The 16,446-nt window shown below is 32.1% G+C and overlaps 2 protein-coding genes across 2 annotated transcripts; both read right to left on the reverse strand.

The window, feature by feature from the left end:
- Positions 1–350: 350 nt before the first annotated feature.
- On the reverse strand, positions 351–1,514 carry LOC120187236 (protein RKD3-like). Its single transcript, XM_039191000.1, has 4 exons — positions 1,423–1,514; positions 1,182–1,342; positions 771–1,105; positions 351–683 (listed from the first exon to the last, which is right to left on the reverse strand). Exons 1-4 carry the CDS (start codon positions 1,512–1,514, stop codon positions 351–353), a joined length of 921 nt encoding a protein of 306 aa, XP_039046931.1.
- A 2,832-nt stretch (positions 1,515–4,346) lies between these two features.
- LOC120187205 (glycine-rich RNA-binding protein RZ1A-like) lies at positions 4,347–6,630 on the reverse strand. The gene is made up of 4 exons (XM_039190982.1): positions 6,587–6,630; positions 5,541–5,656; positions 4,499–5,043; positions 4,347–4,385 (listed from the first exon to the last, which is right to left on the reverse strand). The coding sequence occupies exons 2-3, from the start codon at positions 5,646–5,648 to the stop codon at positions 4,513–4,515; spliced, it is 639 nt and encodes a 212-aa protein (XP_039046913.1). The 5' UTR covers positions 5,649–5,656; positions 6,587–6,630; the 3' UTR covers positions 4,347–4,385; positions 4,499–4,512.
- Between the last annotated feature and the right edge of the window lie 9,816 nt (positions 6,631–16,446).

Genomic DNA, 16,446 nt, shown 5'->3' on the forward strand with positions numbered 1-16,446 from the left:
AAAAATACTTCTATTATTTTTATATTAAATAAATATAATTATTTATATATCGAATTTACAAATGTGAATAATTGTTGGATTAATAATAGTATTAATAATTTGTTAAGATTGAATTAAATTAATTTTTTAAATAAAAAAAATATTTCACTCTTCTTCAAAATTTACTCAATAGTTTTGAGATTTTTCTCTCTAAAATTATATTAATTTTAACTAAGACATTAGTGTTGTTTACTCGTAATCAAAAGTTGATATTATCTCTAATAATTAACAGTAAAACGTAATCATAGGTAGATGGCGTCTGAATTCCGAAAATTATTTATCTCAATTGTTAGAGATGAAAAACCAACTCTCTACATTTTGTTAATGGTGATGGACGATGAACAAGAGTCCGACAAACCCCTGTGATAGAGAACCCTTGTAAAAAAATCCAAATCAATGGCACGGCCACCACCTCCACCGGCAGAACATTGCGACTGAGCAGCCGTCACAGCCACTGCCGATGACACAAGCCTTCTCTTCTTGTAATTAGCCTTGAAAGAGGCTTGCCTGAGTCTCTTTGTATCATATCCCATATTCATGTCCGGCATCTCTTCCAGCATCTTCCTCTCCCTTTCCAATACCTCCACCGCTTCCCTCACTTTCCCTTCTCCTTCCTCCTCATCCCCCTCCCCCTCCTGCAACTCCTGCATTATCGATTCATATTTCCGGTCCATGATTTTATATTAGTAATAGTGAAAATAGATTATTAACAAAAAGTACAAAGAAAATACCTGAATGTTGTTGATAAGAGATAGGAGGCTCTTAAGTTTGCGGTGCGGCCACCGCCGGATTCCGAGCTCCCTGCACCTCTTCTTCAACAAAGTTAACCCAACGTTAAGCTCTTTGGCTGCTTGAGTTATAGGAAAGTAGAAATATTGTGAGATTACTTTCCTAGACAAATACTTTGCCCTAGTTTTGCATTGTTCTTCCCTATTATCACCAGAAACAATCTCTTTCTTCATCATTTGTTCTTCACCATTCATATCATGATTCTCGTCCACTGGCTTGTCGCATTTGCGTGGCTCGAATAAGAAACCAAGTTCATCCCAGAATCCATTCCCATTTTCTGTAACAAAATATATACATTAAGATTGATGATTGAATACATTTAATGAATTGCATTTAAGAAAAAAAGATCCAACCTTGAGATAAACTTGAACTTTGTTCAATGTCTAATGAAGCATATAAAGGATCAGGACACAAAGTGTCGGTCATCAACAATGGAACTTGATCGTAAAAACTTTGTTGCATGAAAAACTCATGGTACTGCAAATCCAGCGTATCGCAGTACACAGCACTTCCACTGCAAAATCATTTTAAACAGAAAATTCATGAGAAAGAACACAATGTTGCTTACAATCGCAGAGAAGAAGAAGATTTTACCTTGAATATTCTACTGGAAGTTGTGGTTGTAAGGGAGATGAGTGTTCTTCTTCTTTGGCGATTACTTCAGACTTCGGCATGTGATTTTCCATTTCTTTTTCTTTTTTCTTCTCTCGAGATTGAGAAGAAGAAGATTGCAGATTGAAAACGTGGCGATAAGAACAAATCAAGAGAAAATACTAGTGGAGATTATGGTTTTGGAAATCTGAAAAGGCGTTAATGGGAGTATATATAGGGCGACGAAGTGAAGCATATAATTGCATTGGAAGATGGTGCGCCGTCAATGGATATATAACTTGCCATGCACATGCATGGATCATGATGATGACCATGGCCTTGCTTATTTATTACCTGTCTTGTGTGCGCTTCTAGGTTTTATCATTTCATGGTAGCTTTCTCAAATATTGAATTTATATTGTTTTCTGTAATTTTTTAAATGTTATAATCTTATTCAAAATATTTTATTTTCATATAATTGTTTACATATATAAGTTTTAATAAATCCTGATGAACTAAAATGTTTATCATCATGATAGAAATAAAACTTTATTTTAAAATGCATAAATTTGTTCATTGACAATATATCAAATAAAAGAGAAATCTATTTAATTTATTTTTTATTTCTTCAACTTAAACAGCTCAACTTCTCTAACTTAGTCATAATCAAATTGCATTATTCTACTTATTTATACTACAGTTTCAAGTAAAATGGAAAAAAAATATTTATAACACTTTTATTAAATTTAAATAACTTTTTATTGGATAAATATAAATTTGGCACGAGTTATAAATGGGTCTAGTTCCAATGTACCTCCTATTAACATTAAAGCCTAAAAAGTGGGAAACAGAGCATATATATCATTATTATTTATTAATTCTGCAATTAATGGAATAATTTCTTTTTATCGTATGGATGAGTAGTTAATGGCATATTTAAGAGAAAAAGTGTACATCTTTGGAACGTATGTAACTGCTAATTATGAACAAATTATTTGATCTTCATATCTATTAAAATTTCTTATATGAATATATAATGAGTTGAGCCCGTAATCTAATTTTTATTGATGCGTTCCGTAGATATAATTCTAAATATATTATATTATTATTTGATTAGAAAATGCGTCAACTTCATTATTAGTTTAAGAGAGTGAAATCTAAATATACAGTAATGGGATGTGGAAGAGAACGGAGTAGAATCATTGAGAGGCAGTGTGTGTTTGTGGATGATCATGGATTTGCCTTTACGAAATGTTAAAGAAGTTTTGAGTGAGACGGATTGGATTGGATAACAATTCCCAACTCCAATTATGATCAAAGGAGACTGCTTTTTGGGATTTGGAGCTTAACCGGCACTACCACGCTTGCAATCTTCATCTTACCCATATGCAACCCACGTATCAACCATGCATGCACTCTTTTTTTCTTCTTTTGCTCAGTAATGTTTATTGTTCCATTTTAATTTTAATCGAATTAATTCATCCAACTAAAATTTAATTTGTTTAATCGATTGGTTAATGAAATGTTAGATTGATTAACAATTAAAAAAATTAATTTAGTTTGCGACTGATTAAGTAACTAAATCAATTAAAAATATTAAATATTAAATATATTATATTATATATATATTAAGCTCCAACAATGACGAAATTATGTATGGCTTAATTGGTTTTAAGTCCCCAATAGTTTTAAAATCATAACAATTAAGTTAGTGCCCCTCTCAAATTGACAAATTTAATTACATTTTAATACCTTTCAGTTCTAAAATGAAATTTTGAGTTCTAATTCTTTTTTGGTTTAGTTACATTTTAAGACTCTTTAATTTTAAAATTAGTAAAATTAAATGATAACTTCTTTAAATTTTATCATTTTTTTCAATTTCAAAGATCTTATTTATTTCAAAGTTGAACAACTTATCCCCTTATAGTTTAATCCAAACTCCGTCCCTCAATCCAAACTCGTTAAGGATTAAGATTCAACTATTATTTTAACCATTAGAGCCAAAAAAAACTTTAAAGACTGAATCAAATTTTAATCCAAATAAAAAAATCTCTATTAAACTCGAACTAATCTGACTAAAAATTTTGCAAAAAAATTCAATTAATTTGACTATTGCTAATTCGGTTCAATCGATGACTGAATTAACCATTTGAACAATCCTACTTGTTTGAGAAAAAAAAAACACTAATATTCTAATAACTGGGGTCTTTTATGGATACAAACCAACTCTCAAAATCCAAACGAATGTTAACGCTAGCCATAAAAGGAAAGCGCGATCTTAAGCTGAAACCAACCATATATCTTAAACACTTCCCAGGATTTTTAGCAAAGTGGATGAAAACACTATAGCTCGATGCACAAACATGGCAATCTGCACCCGGATTACATAGGCTCGTGGGAGGGAACGGCGGATGTTGATGAACTCATCTATGAGCTTCCAAACAACCTACCATGGATTTAGAGGAAATTGAACTCTTCCATCAATGCACCATGAAGAACATGGGGTGTGCTTATATGTTCAATTAGTACACAGTTCCCTTGTTGTGCCAAAAAAACTCTCAATGTTAAAAGTATATATAACCATGTCCAATTAGCATGAAAGAAACCCAATCAAGTATCCATAAAGGGCACAAAGTAAACGGCCAAGCATCCTGCCAAAAGGTCAACAGCATTAATACAGAAGCAATGACAATTTCTGCTGATAACGCATGAATCACAAAAATGCAAGCATTCAGACCAAAAGACCATATTTGAAAGTGTGTCAAGAAAGCACGAGAATCCTTCGAAACAAATTTCAAAAACAGCATATTAGGAAAACAAAGCCAAGTTTCACACTTCAAAGGTTAAAGAACTGAACGATAATATAGGTTCACCCTACAAAACAACGAAGATAGAACATCCAGTAAACGAGGAAAAAAAAGAAGAAGACTTCAAGCTTCACCATAAAAGCAGCAACCCTTGTTCATCTGCTGCATTCAAAGTATGCTTCCATTAGCAAAGTGATAATTAGGAAGTCTCTGAAAGTGGAAAAGAAGAGATATTAGCAAGCCAAAAGGATAAGAAAAGTGGATCCACATACGACAAAAAGTCATCTCATCCAGAACGAGGACCTCCATTTCCACGACGCTCATATGGTCCAGAACGATCACGATTATATCTTTCACTACCAGACCCCCCTCGACTACCTGCATCCCTGCTACGCCCACCAAACCGATCACCATTTCTATCAGGACCATGGCGACCACCATCACTGCCACCACCATAACGATCCCCCTTACCACCGTACTTATCCCCCCTAGCCCCATCACTAGGACACTCCCTAGCAAAATGTCCAGGTTTCCCACATTTAAAACATTCCCCGCCATTGGATCCACGACTTCTATCATAGCCACGTTTACGATCACGGTCACGGTCACGATCACGATCACGTCCATTATCACGGCTACGGTCACCATCATAATCTCTCCCTGACCCTTGTTGAGGCTTAGCTCTATCAACAGTTATATTCCGCCCATCCAAATCCATTCCATTCATTGCTTCAATAGCTTCTTCCATTGCAGCTTTCTCATCAAAAGTGACAAATCCAAATCCACGAGAACGGCCAGAAAACCTGTCAACAGCTACCTGAGTCAAACAAAAGTTTTCTGTGTCAAATCAAATTGATGATTAACTAAAACATGTAAAAATTAGTGAGAAGTGCAAGCCAAAATGTATTCGAAAAATGATGAATCACATGAGAGTGTATGATTATTCGTGCTTTAAAAAAACATGCTATTATGATTACCAGTTTGTCCCATAAAACATATTACTGTCACCTAAAGTACTTAATCATTGCAGCTTTTGAATTGCCTCCAATCTAAATTGGAGAATAAACTGACATCCAGAGGTAGAAAGAATATTTTTCATAAGGGAGATCGGTCAACAACGTGCAAACAAAGACACTAGAAAAGCTTATGAATTAAGGAAAACTACTACACTGTATAACTGCAACAATGAATAAAAATCAATGTTTGACCGGGATCAGATTTGATGGTGATAAATAGATAATCGGTAACTCCAGAATTTCATTTTATTTTAAAGAATATGAGATGCCCAGAAGAGAGGGTTTCAGGATTAATTACCTTAGCCTCAAGAAGATTTCCAAACTTGTCAAATGCATCTTTTAGGCCTCTATCAGATGTTGACCATGAAAGGTTACCAATAAAACAACGGTACTCGTCTTCCGGCATACTGTAAGCTGCATTGTAAAGCAAGGGAATACCAACAAAAAGTTAATTATCCAAAAGCAAATGCGTGCAAAATTGGTTTGAGATATCTTCTTGAAAAAACATGCCATCACTATATCGGCATTGGGGAATGGCAGAAACATGACCAAAAAATGGAATGATAGTGCGCAAGGATTAGTGTAAGCAACCAAAACAACAAAAAGAAGCTTATGACTATCAAAACTCATATGAAACGAAAAATCAATCGTAAACAAAAATGAATCAGATGAAACAAATCAGTTCATTCAATTCGCTTAAACAACTTCAATACAGAAAAGTGTAAGCACTACTAGGTTTCAATAAATGGGATACTAACTAACGGTGCCCCAAGCAAACTCTTAAAAGTAAAAATCAAGTTTTTAAGCTGTTATAGAAATTCTTGTTTTCAATTTTCAACTATTCAGAAGCATTTTTTTTGAATAGACAAACACACTTGTTGAACTTTGCTTCAAGGGAGAAACAACCACCAAAAAGCAAGCTGGGGCTACAATTGCTACAAATCTCCACAATAATCATGGTAAATAGCATTCCACAAACAGATTCTTTACTTCAAAACAAAACCCTTTCCTAAACCCCAAGTTAATAAACAGTACACGCAAATTAAAAAAGTTGCCTCAAAAATCCGGCGTTCCGGCAAAATCATAGAAACAGTACACGATAATAAGTATATATAGCGCTTAAACAATCAAATATAATTCCAGAAATTACCTAAATTTCCAATAACCCATTAAAGACAAAAGGTTACATTTAAAATCATTATAGAACAAAATCCATCATTCAGATCAGAAGGCAGAAAGAAATTAAACCTAATCGACAGAAAACAAAACTATAACATTGTATAATACAAGCAGATTTAAAGGAAAGCACGAGGAATCAACGGCAGAGAAAGAAAGAGGAAGTACCAGAGAAAAGCAGAGGCGAAAGAGAAGCAAACTCGAAAAGAGTAGTAATTTTGCTCTGTTTCCAAAGAAGCTCCAAAAAATACATAATAAAAAATAGGTTAAACTACATTCTTTAGTCCCTTTCTTTTTTCATGTATCTATTTTGGTTGCTCTTTCTTAAAACCTTTCCAATTTCATCATTAGAATTTCAAATTTCGCTTGCTTCAATCAACCACGAGGTGTTACCTAATTTGCCCCATTCTCACAGATCTCGCTTGAATTCATTTATTCTAATTTGCTTAATGAAAGTTACATAGCATTGAAAAAGAATTGACCCCAAGACACTTTGTATATTTATGGTGTATTTGGTGTTTCGGATAATCTAGTCCGATAACAAACAAGATTGATTTATCAATATCGTTACAACAAACAATCGTAGAATCATTTTTATGTATTATGGCATCTTCAATGGAGTGGAGAAAACATAATAAGTGATTGATGAATTTTTATTAGATATAATTAAAAAATTTAAGCCCTTAGACATTGTTCAAATTGTCATAGATAATGCAAGAATTACATAACTGCTAGAAAAGTAATTCGAAATGCTCATAAAACATATTCTTTGTTTTTCTTGTGTTTTTCTTATTTCAAACATGATTTTTAGAAATTTTGATCAGACTTTTCTATAGATGAAAAACATGTACGAATATAAAATATAAGTTGTGAACTTATTCACCAATCACAAATACTTATTAATATTACTTAAGGGCAAAACTGTCGAGATAATGAATGTGGAAATGTTGGGGTGTTTGTTACAGATAACATGCAAAGGTTGGGATCTCTTGGTGTCATCAGGGAAAGGGTTTAGGGTTTCTCGGCATATTCAGCTTACATTGGTTCAAAGGATCTCTCGACGTCTTCAGCATAAGAATTTCCATGCATCAAATGGATTGCTTGGCGTCTTATATGCAAATTATAGGTGGTTTGGCAGCCATGTATGTTGCACCTTGCATTCATTCAAAGGATCTCTCGGCGTCTTCAACACATAATGTCCATGCATGAAATGGATTGCTCGGCGTCTTCTATATTCGTTTAAAGGATGTCTTGGTGTCTTCAACAAAAAAATTTCTATGCATTAAAAGATCTCTCGGCGTCTTCATTGAAAAAAATTTCAATCAAACTTGGATTGCTCGGCGTCTTCTATCAAATATATGGAGTTCATACGTGGAAAGCAACGCTGCATGCATGCATGCGTTGGGTAGGGACTCACTCCTCTTCTTATTCTTTTAATAATCAGAGTTTCTTTATTGTGTGTTTTTCCTTAATTGTATCTTTTCACAAAACAGAACCCACGTGAAAAATAAGTAATCGAAGTGATCATTCGGTTGTTGGAATGGATTTTTCAATCTCATTAATTAAGTTTGGACTTTCTTGAGCGTCTATGGACCACACTACCTGATTAAATGAAACAACTATTAGAAAATATCAATAGTGTGGCTTCACTGCCCAATCCTTGTACAAAAGACGTTATAGTACTTTAAATAAGATTACAAATTTAAATTTGTACAGTGAATCAAGTAAAGTACATTATGAAAATCATCTATATGATAAAACTTTAAAATACAAGCAATGAAGTCACGTGTCCAAATTACAGGCTTCCACGTGGATATGTTAAACTTGATCCTAATTCGATTGTTCGAATCGGTTTTATCCAGTTTGATATCCGAAATAGTCTCAAAAATGATGATTAAATTTGATCCAAAACCCGAACTATACTCGACTCGAATAAAAATCGATCCAAATTGTAGTTGGACCATCTATAAACTTTTATAAAACTTATCAATATAAAATTTGAATTACATATTCTAACACGTATTATAAGATCGAGTTTGGGTTAAATTAACATCTCTAAATTATTGTTTAATTCAAAATATTAAATGATTAAAAGTTGAAATGAGCACGAATGATAAGATTGACAAACAAATAGACATATTTTTAACAATAATATATTAATAATTTTATATATACTTAGTTAGACTCATACCCGATTTAACCCTAATTGGCCGGATCTCTAAACCCTATGGCTAAACTCTAAACCCTAAACCCTATATGAACAAAATTAAATCGAATGTAATCTAGACACAAACTAAATTGATCTGAAATGATCCAACTTAAATCTAATACAAATGATCCGTTTGTCACCCCTACTTCTAATTAAACCTAAAAGCATTTTATAACATATACTCTTAATAAATAAATAAAATAATTATACGCAGAAGTAAGGGTGACAAACGGATCATTCGAATTAGATTTAAGTTGGATCATTTCAGATCAATTTAGTTTGTGTCTAGATTACATTCGATTTAATTTTGTTTATATAGGGTTTAGGGTTAAGTCAATATTAGATCAATTAATTTTTGGTTCAGGTCAATACGAATCGGTTAATTTTTTAAGGGTTGAAAACTTTCAGCAATTAAGTGGGTCACTACTCGGTAGCCTATGGGTAAAGTATAACGTATTAGCAGATTTGGTGATATCGACATTTCAGTAATTCTGTGTTTCTTCTTGTTTATTTTTTATATCTATATAAAATATAACGTGTTAATAGTTATACTTTAAAAGCCTATGGCTAAACCCTAAACTCTATATGAACAAAATTAAATCGAATGTAATCTAGACACAAACTAAATTGATCTGAAATGATCCAACTTAAATCTAATTCGAATGATCCGTTCGTCACCCCTACTTCTACGTATAATTATTTTCTTTATTTATTAAGAGTATATGTTATAAAATGCTTTTAGGTTTAAGTAGAAGTAGGGGTGACAAACAGATCATTCGTATTAGATTTAAGTTGAAACATTTCAGATCAAAGTTGAAACATTTTCAGATCAATTTACTTTGTGTCTAGATTATATTTGATTTAATTTTGTTCATATAGGGTTTAAGGTGGGTTTAAGGTTTAGAATTTAAGGTTTAAGGTTTAGCCATAGGGTTTAGCGATCGGGCCAATTTGGGTTAAATCGGGTATGAGTCTAATTAAGTTTATATAAAATTATTAATATATTATTGTTAAAAATATGTCTATTTGCTTGTATTATAAAGTTTTATCAGATAGATGATTTTCATAATGTACTTTACTTGATTCACTATACAAATTTAAATTTTTAATCTTATTTAAAGTACTATAACGTCTTTTGTACAAGGATTGGGCAGTGAGGCCACACTGTTGATATTTTCTAATAGTTGTTTCATTTAATCAGGTACTGTGACGCTCAAGAAAGTCCAAACTTAATTAATGAGATTGAAAAATCCATTCCAACAACCTAATGATCACTTCGATTACTTATTTTTCACGTGGTTCTATTTTGTGAAAAGATACAATTAAGGAAAAGCACCCAATAAAGAAACTCCGATAATTAAAATAATATGAAGAGGAGTGAGTCCCTACCCAACGCATGCATGCATGCAGATGAACTCCATATATTTGATAGAAGATGCCGAGCAATCCAAGTTTGATTGAAATTTTTGTCAATGAAGACGCTGAGAGATCTTTTAATGCATGGAAATTTTTTTGTTGAAGATGTCGAGACATCCTTTGAACGAACATAGAAGACGCCGAGCAATCCATTTCATGCATGGACATTCTGTGTTGAAGACACTGAGAGATCCTTTGAATGAATGCAAGCTGTAACATACATGGCTGCCAAATCACATATAATTTGCATATAAGACGCCGAGCAATCCATTTCATGCATGGAAATTCTTATGTTGAAGACGTTGTGAGATCCTTTGAACTAATTTAAGCTGAAGACGTCGAGAAACCCTAAACCCTTTCCCTGATAACGCTGAGAGATCCCAACCTTTGCATGTTATCTGTAGAAAACACCCCATTTGGAGAAATAATAGCCTGAGTTCATTATTTTGGGAATTAAACATTCCCACATGCATTATCTCGACAGTTTTTCCATTACTTAAGGTTAATTCAACTAGAATTTTGTTGAAAGTGGTTAAGATAAAATTTGATTCATATTACATAATGTTAAAGAAGTTGTTTTAATATAAAGAGTCCCTTGAAACTACTATAGTTTTAAGGTCATAGGAAGATTAAATTAACAAACAAATTGTAATAACTAAAACAATGATTTTTTTAGTTAAAAACATTCATGATGATAAGTTTTGGGACAATATTTAAAAAGATAGTAGAAATCATCGAATTTAATGTTGTTAAAATTTTATTATGGGAGAAATCTATTAGATGGTAGACAATATGTTACAAGAAATAAAATATATTATGGGTACTGTTGAGTCAAATGATCAAGGAAAGTGATCAAGAGGGGTGAATTGGTAATTTTAAAAAATTGTTGGAAGCTTTTGCAAGATGTAAGAAATTGACACAAGGGATTTAGATTGATTCAACTTCCTTAATAAAGTCAACATCTACTACCTTAGCTTCTTAACTAAGGATTTCAACAAATTCACTAATTTGTTCTAACCTTTTAGGACAAGATGTAACCTTACACAACACAAAGACTTATACCCCAGAGTCTTAAGTGTTCAACCCTTCCCAAGAAGTAATTACAAATTAGCAAACTTTGAATATCCTCAAAAAGATAGATTGTTTGCAAATTGAAGCTCTCACACACACCCAAGAACACTAGAATGAAAAAAATACAATGAATGAAATAATGTTTTATGTAAGAAAGACACAATGAAATACAAATTTAGCTCAAATTGCTCTTTGATCGTTGGAATATATTTCTTAACTTCTCTAGGCTATTTGAAGACCCTTTTTATATGCCCTCATTTATTTTTAATCGTTTGTGGTTGTTAGAGGAAGTTTGGAACCATTTGAAGAATTAAATTCACGCATTGAATGCAAACCTAGACAGAGGTTTCGAAACCACCTAGGGGTTTCAAAACTCTTCTTTTAAAAAAATTGACTTTTGAATAAGGGTTTTGAAACCTTTGAGGGGGATTTCGAAACCTTAAGGCTAATTTTGGCTACTGCCTTAGGGGTTTCAAAACCACCCAAGGGAGAGTTTCAAAACCAAGCTAAAAATTGCCTTGTTTCTTGTTACAAAAGAGTTTTAAGACTATAAATTTCAAAAACATTTTTAAATTTATTTTTTTACATTTTGATCCTTAAAAATTATTTTTACAAACTTGAAAATTCTTGAATTGAATAAAATATTAATTTAAAAATTCAATTTAGTTCTATGTTATATCAAAATCATTTAATTACATTTATCAATCTCATGGAAGCTGCTCTCAACCTGGCGTTGGGGGCAACCTACTATCCTACCTCCCCCTTACCCCATTACATATTAGAATAGGGTCAGCTAATTTTTTTAATCTCCCCCTTTTTGATATAACAAAACCATTTTGTAAAAACTTGTCAAAAAATAAAATTTGAAAATGTCAAAATTGTTATAAGTAAGATTTTTCATTTTTCTTCCCCTTTGAAAAAGAATTTAAGAGTATATGATTAAAAACATGCAAAGATGAAAGTTTGGCAAAACAAATTTTGACTAGAATTTTCTCCCCCTTATGGCCTCCAAAGCGTTACTACGAGCTCTTATGGCATTAAAGAGGTCATCGACATGATGAAGAACCTTATCAAAACGAGTGGCCATGTAGTCGTAAAGAAATTCTAAGATGACTGGAGGGCAAGGAGGAACAACATCGACAGGTGCATCATCGTTATGAGCTACAGGATCATCAACAGGAGGAGTGCCATCAAGACTTTTGATCCAATTTCTATTTTCAAATTCAAACTCCATTTTCTTAACTGAGGTAAAATCAAGCTTGCTTGAAAGAGGCACGAGAGGATCAAAAGAGGTATTGATGGAATGGGTATGAAAAATATGACTTAAGACGCAAGCGTAAGGCAAAAAGACAGAAGTGTTTGGTTATTTGATTATGGTGTTCACCGAGTCAAGGAAAATAATTTTGGCAAGGTTTAAACATTCCTTGGTACGAAAGTGATGAAGCCACCAATAGTCTAAGCGAAACATACGAGTGGTGCGACCACCTGAAGGATGAAGGAACCAAATGATGAAAAGTTGTAAAAGGTGTTCCTCAAATGGAAGAAATGTGGGATTATCATTATGAACTTCTTCAAAGGGAACGATGTCATTTTCATTAGAAGAGTCATTAAAAGGAATTCCTAAATCCCTAACAATAGATTTAGGAGTAAGTTCAAGCTCGACACCCATGAGATAAGACGATATGGCAAAAATCCTATCGAATGGAATTTTCCTACGAAATGTGGCGTTATAGAAAAATGTTCGAACAAATTGATGATGAATTGATTGGACAATTGAGATAAAAGGAATCCAATTCCAATCAAGAAGGGTACGATAAAAACTCAATTCATATTCACCTAAGCTAAGAAAATTGAAAACAAAATTATGTTCAGGACAAATGGGATGAGTGATAAAATGTTCGAGATAACGGGAAAAAGCTTCGGGATTAGGAAAGCATAAGCTTTCAAAAGTAGGAGGATTTGAAGTTTAACCGGTCCTAGAACTTTTTGTACGAAGTTTAGGTGCCATTTGAAGTTAGGAAAACAAGTATTTTTTAAATCGTTGAGGACTTTTTACAAACACTTGATGGGCAAGGAGGAATATTGGGTTTTTAATAAAAATGGATGTATGAGTGAACCTCTTGCATAAAAAAACATATATAAATAACCACAATAATTATCCCAATTTCAATAAATTCAAGTAACTTTTGCATAATTTAAAAAAATAATTCGAAACTCTAACTTTAAGAATTTTTCAAAATATCAAACTAAAAGACTTGAAATTAAATGAATAGAAAAAATTTAAGATAATCTAAAACATGTGAAAAAAATTAAATAGAAAATTTGAATGAAAACAATATAAAATTAAATATTTGAGAGAAAGCATATTTAAGGTTTTATTTGAAATTACCTTTAAAATAAATGAAAGAGGAAGAAATGAAGGTAAAATAAAGACTCCCAGAGTGAGCGACGATGGCCGGAGGGTGGATCAATCTTCCTCGGTATGACGATGGACGAATTTGTGGGAAAGGGATTTGGGTTTGAGTTTAAATGGTGAAGTAAGAGTGATATTTAAGGGTTTTAGGATTTAAAACACAAACCCCTAAAATTTTATAGGGGTTTCGAAACCTTTATACTTGAAACCGTTATGTCCAACTGGTTTCTAAACCATAAAGGGGGTTTCTAAACCTTTAGCCTGTGAAAACTTTATGTCTTATTGGTTTTGAAACCTACTCTTGAAAGAATAAAATGACCAAATTTGAGCAAGAAGTTAATCTAGAATAAGAATCTATCATGCATGATTATTATAAGGACTTAATAATTATGCTAAAATGTGATTAAAGATATATAACATGAGCTAAAGAAAATTTTCTAAAAGTATTGTTATGAAGAATTTTTATTTTGGCATACTTAATCAATTTTGAGATGTTCAAAATCTGTCTACAAGTCATGAAATGACATGCATATATCCCCCTCAATTTTTGCATTAGATAACCATATAGAATCACTCAAGCATATAAAAACCAATAATAATAGGATCATTCTTATTGGATTCATTTTTAAAGCCCTCTTTTCTTTGTTGGACTTCATGAACCTCTTGAATCTTTTGGCAAACATTGTCATTTCTTCATCTTCATCATCTTCATTTAAGTCACTCTCTTCTTTTGTAGACTTGAGAGCAAGACCAAACTTTTTCTTCTTTTCCATTTCTTTCTTTTCTTTATCTTTCTTCTCTTGTTCTTCTTATTCCTTCATCATCATCTCATGAGTGAGCAAAACCCAATGAGCTCATCTAGATTGAGAGTTTTTAGATTCTTTGCTTTAATAATGATGGTCTTCTTGGATTGCCATGACTTGGGAAGACTATAGATTATCTTCCTAACAAGCTTCTCATTAGGAATGAATTCTCAAAAGCATTTGAGACCATTGAAAATAACTGAAAATTGACCGGTCACACTCTTAATATCCTCATCCAGTCTCATCTTGAAGTTTTCATATTTATGATTGAGAAGACTAATCTTAGTTTCTCTTACCTCATTAGTTCCTTCTTGAGTACATTTAAGTTTATCCCAAATCTCATTGAAATTAGAACAAGATGAAACTATCCCATATTCATTGGGGCCAAGCGCACAAAATAAAATGTGTATTGCCTTTGCGTTGAGTTGGAACAATCTCATTTCTTCTTCACCCTATTCCGCCATAGCTTCAATTGGAGTAGAATGTCCACTCATCATGATGCTCCAAGCTCCCAAATCACTAGCTTGGATGAAAAGTATCATCCTATTTTTCTAATAGGCATAGTTGACTCCATTGAAGTAATGAGGCTTGTTGATAGGTTGAGAATCATCAACAACTTCGAAGCTTCATGTATGACTTGATTAGTGAATTGAATCTTCTAGGATCTTCTCAAGAGGTAGTAAAACCTTCCTATGAGTCTAGCTTTGATACCAATTGTTGAGTCAAAAGATCAAGGAAAGTGGCCAATAGGGGCTGAATTGGTAATTTAAAAAAATTGTTGGAAGTTTTTACAAGATGTAAGAAATTGATACAAGGGATTTAGAGTGGTTCACTTTTTTAATGAAGTCTACATCCACTACCTTAGCTTCCTAACTAAGGATTTCAACAAATTCACTAATTTATTCTAACCTTTTAGGACAAGGCGTAACCTTACACAACACTAAGACTTATACCCCAAAGTCTTAAGTGTTCAACTCTTCCCAAGAAGTAATTACAAATGAGCAAACTTTGAATATCATCACAAAGATAGGTTGTTTGCAAACTGAAGCTCTCACACACACCCAAGAATACTAGAATGAAAAAAATATACAATGAATGAAATAATGTTATATGTAAGAAAGACACAATGGAATATAAATTTGGCTCTAATTGCTCTTTGATTGTTGGAATAACTTTCTTAATTTCTCTTGGATGTTTGAAGACCACTTTTATATGCCCTCATTGATTTCTTGTCAGTTGTGGTTGTTGAAGGGAGTTTGGAGCAGTTTAAAGTATTAAATTCACACATTGAATGCAAACCTGCACAGAGGTTTCGAAATCACCTAAGGGGTTTCGAGACTCTTCTTTTTTAAAAAATTGACCGTTGAACAGGGGGGTTTCGAAATCTTAAGGTTAATTTTGGTTACTACCGTAGGGGTTTCTTGAAACTAGGTTAAACTTCTTAAAATTTGCCTTGTTTCTTGTTACAGAAGAGTTTTAAGACTTTATAAAATTTAAAAATATTTTTAAATTTATTTTTGATATTATGATCCTTAAAAAATTATTTTTACAAACTTGAAAGTTCTTGAATCAAATAAAATATTAATTTTATAAAATTTTCAATTTAGTCCTATATTATATCAAAATCATTTAATTACATTTCTCAGTTACTAGCAACTATAAGCATGAGTTCTCTAGTATTAAACTTTCAATTATTTTTGTGAATTTTTTTATCTAGTGACGATATCTTTTTACATATATTATATAATTATTTTTAATAATGTAAAAAATAATAATCATATATATGCATATATATATATATATATATATAAGATATGCTGACACATGATTTATATTTAATTAAAATTTGAACAATCTCAAATCTCAAATCATAAACCTTAAACCCCAAAATTATAAACCTTGAACTCTAAACTCTAAATCTTGAATCCTAACCCATATGTGTGTGTATATATAATGTAATATTTTTTTTATAGATTTATGATCGTCGGATGAATAAAAATAAATAATTGAAATTAATTATAAAAAATAAAATGATATTTATTGATAAAATAATAAATTAATCTCACCCATCACCTTTTAGTAGAAAATTAATCTCACCCATCACCTTTTAGTAGAA

This window comes from Hibiscus syriacus, unplaced genomic scaffold (assembly GCF_006381635.1).
Source record: "Hibiscus syriacus cultivar Baekdansim isolate YM2019G1 unplaced genomic scaffold, ASM638163v2 tig00113724_pilon, whole genome shotgun sequence".
NCBI lineage: Eukaryota > Viridiplantae > Streptophyta > Magnoliopsida > Malvales > Malvaceae > Hibiscus > Hibiscus syriacus.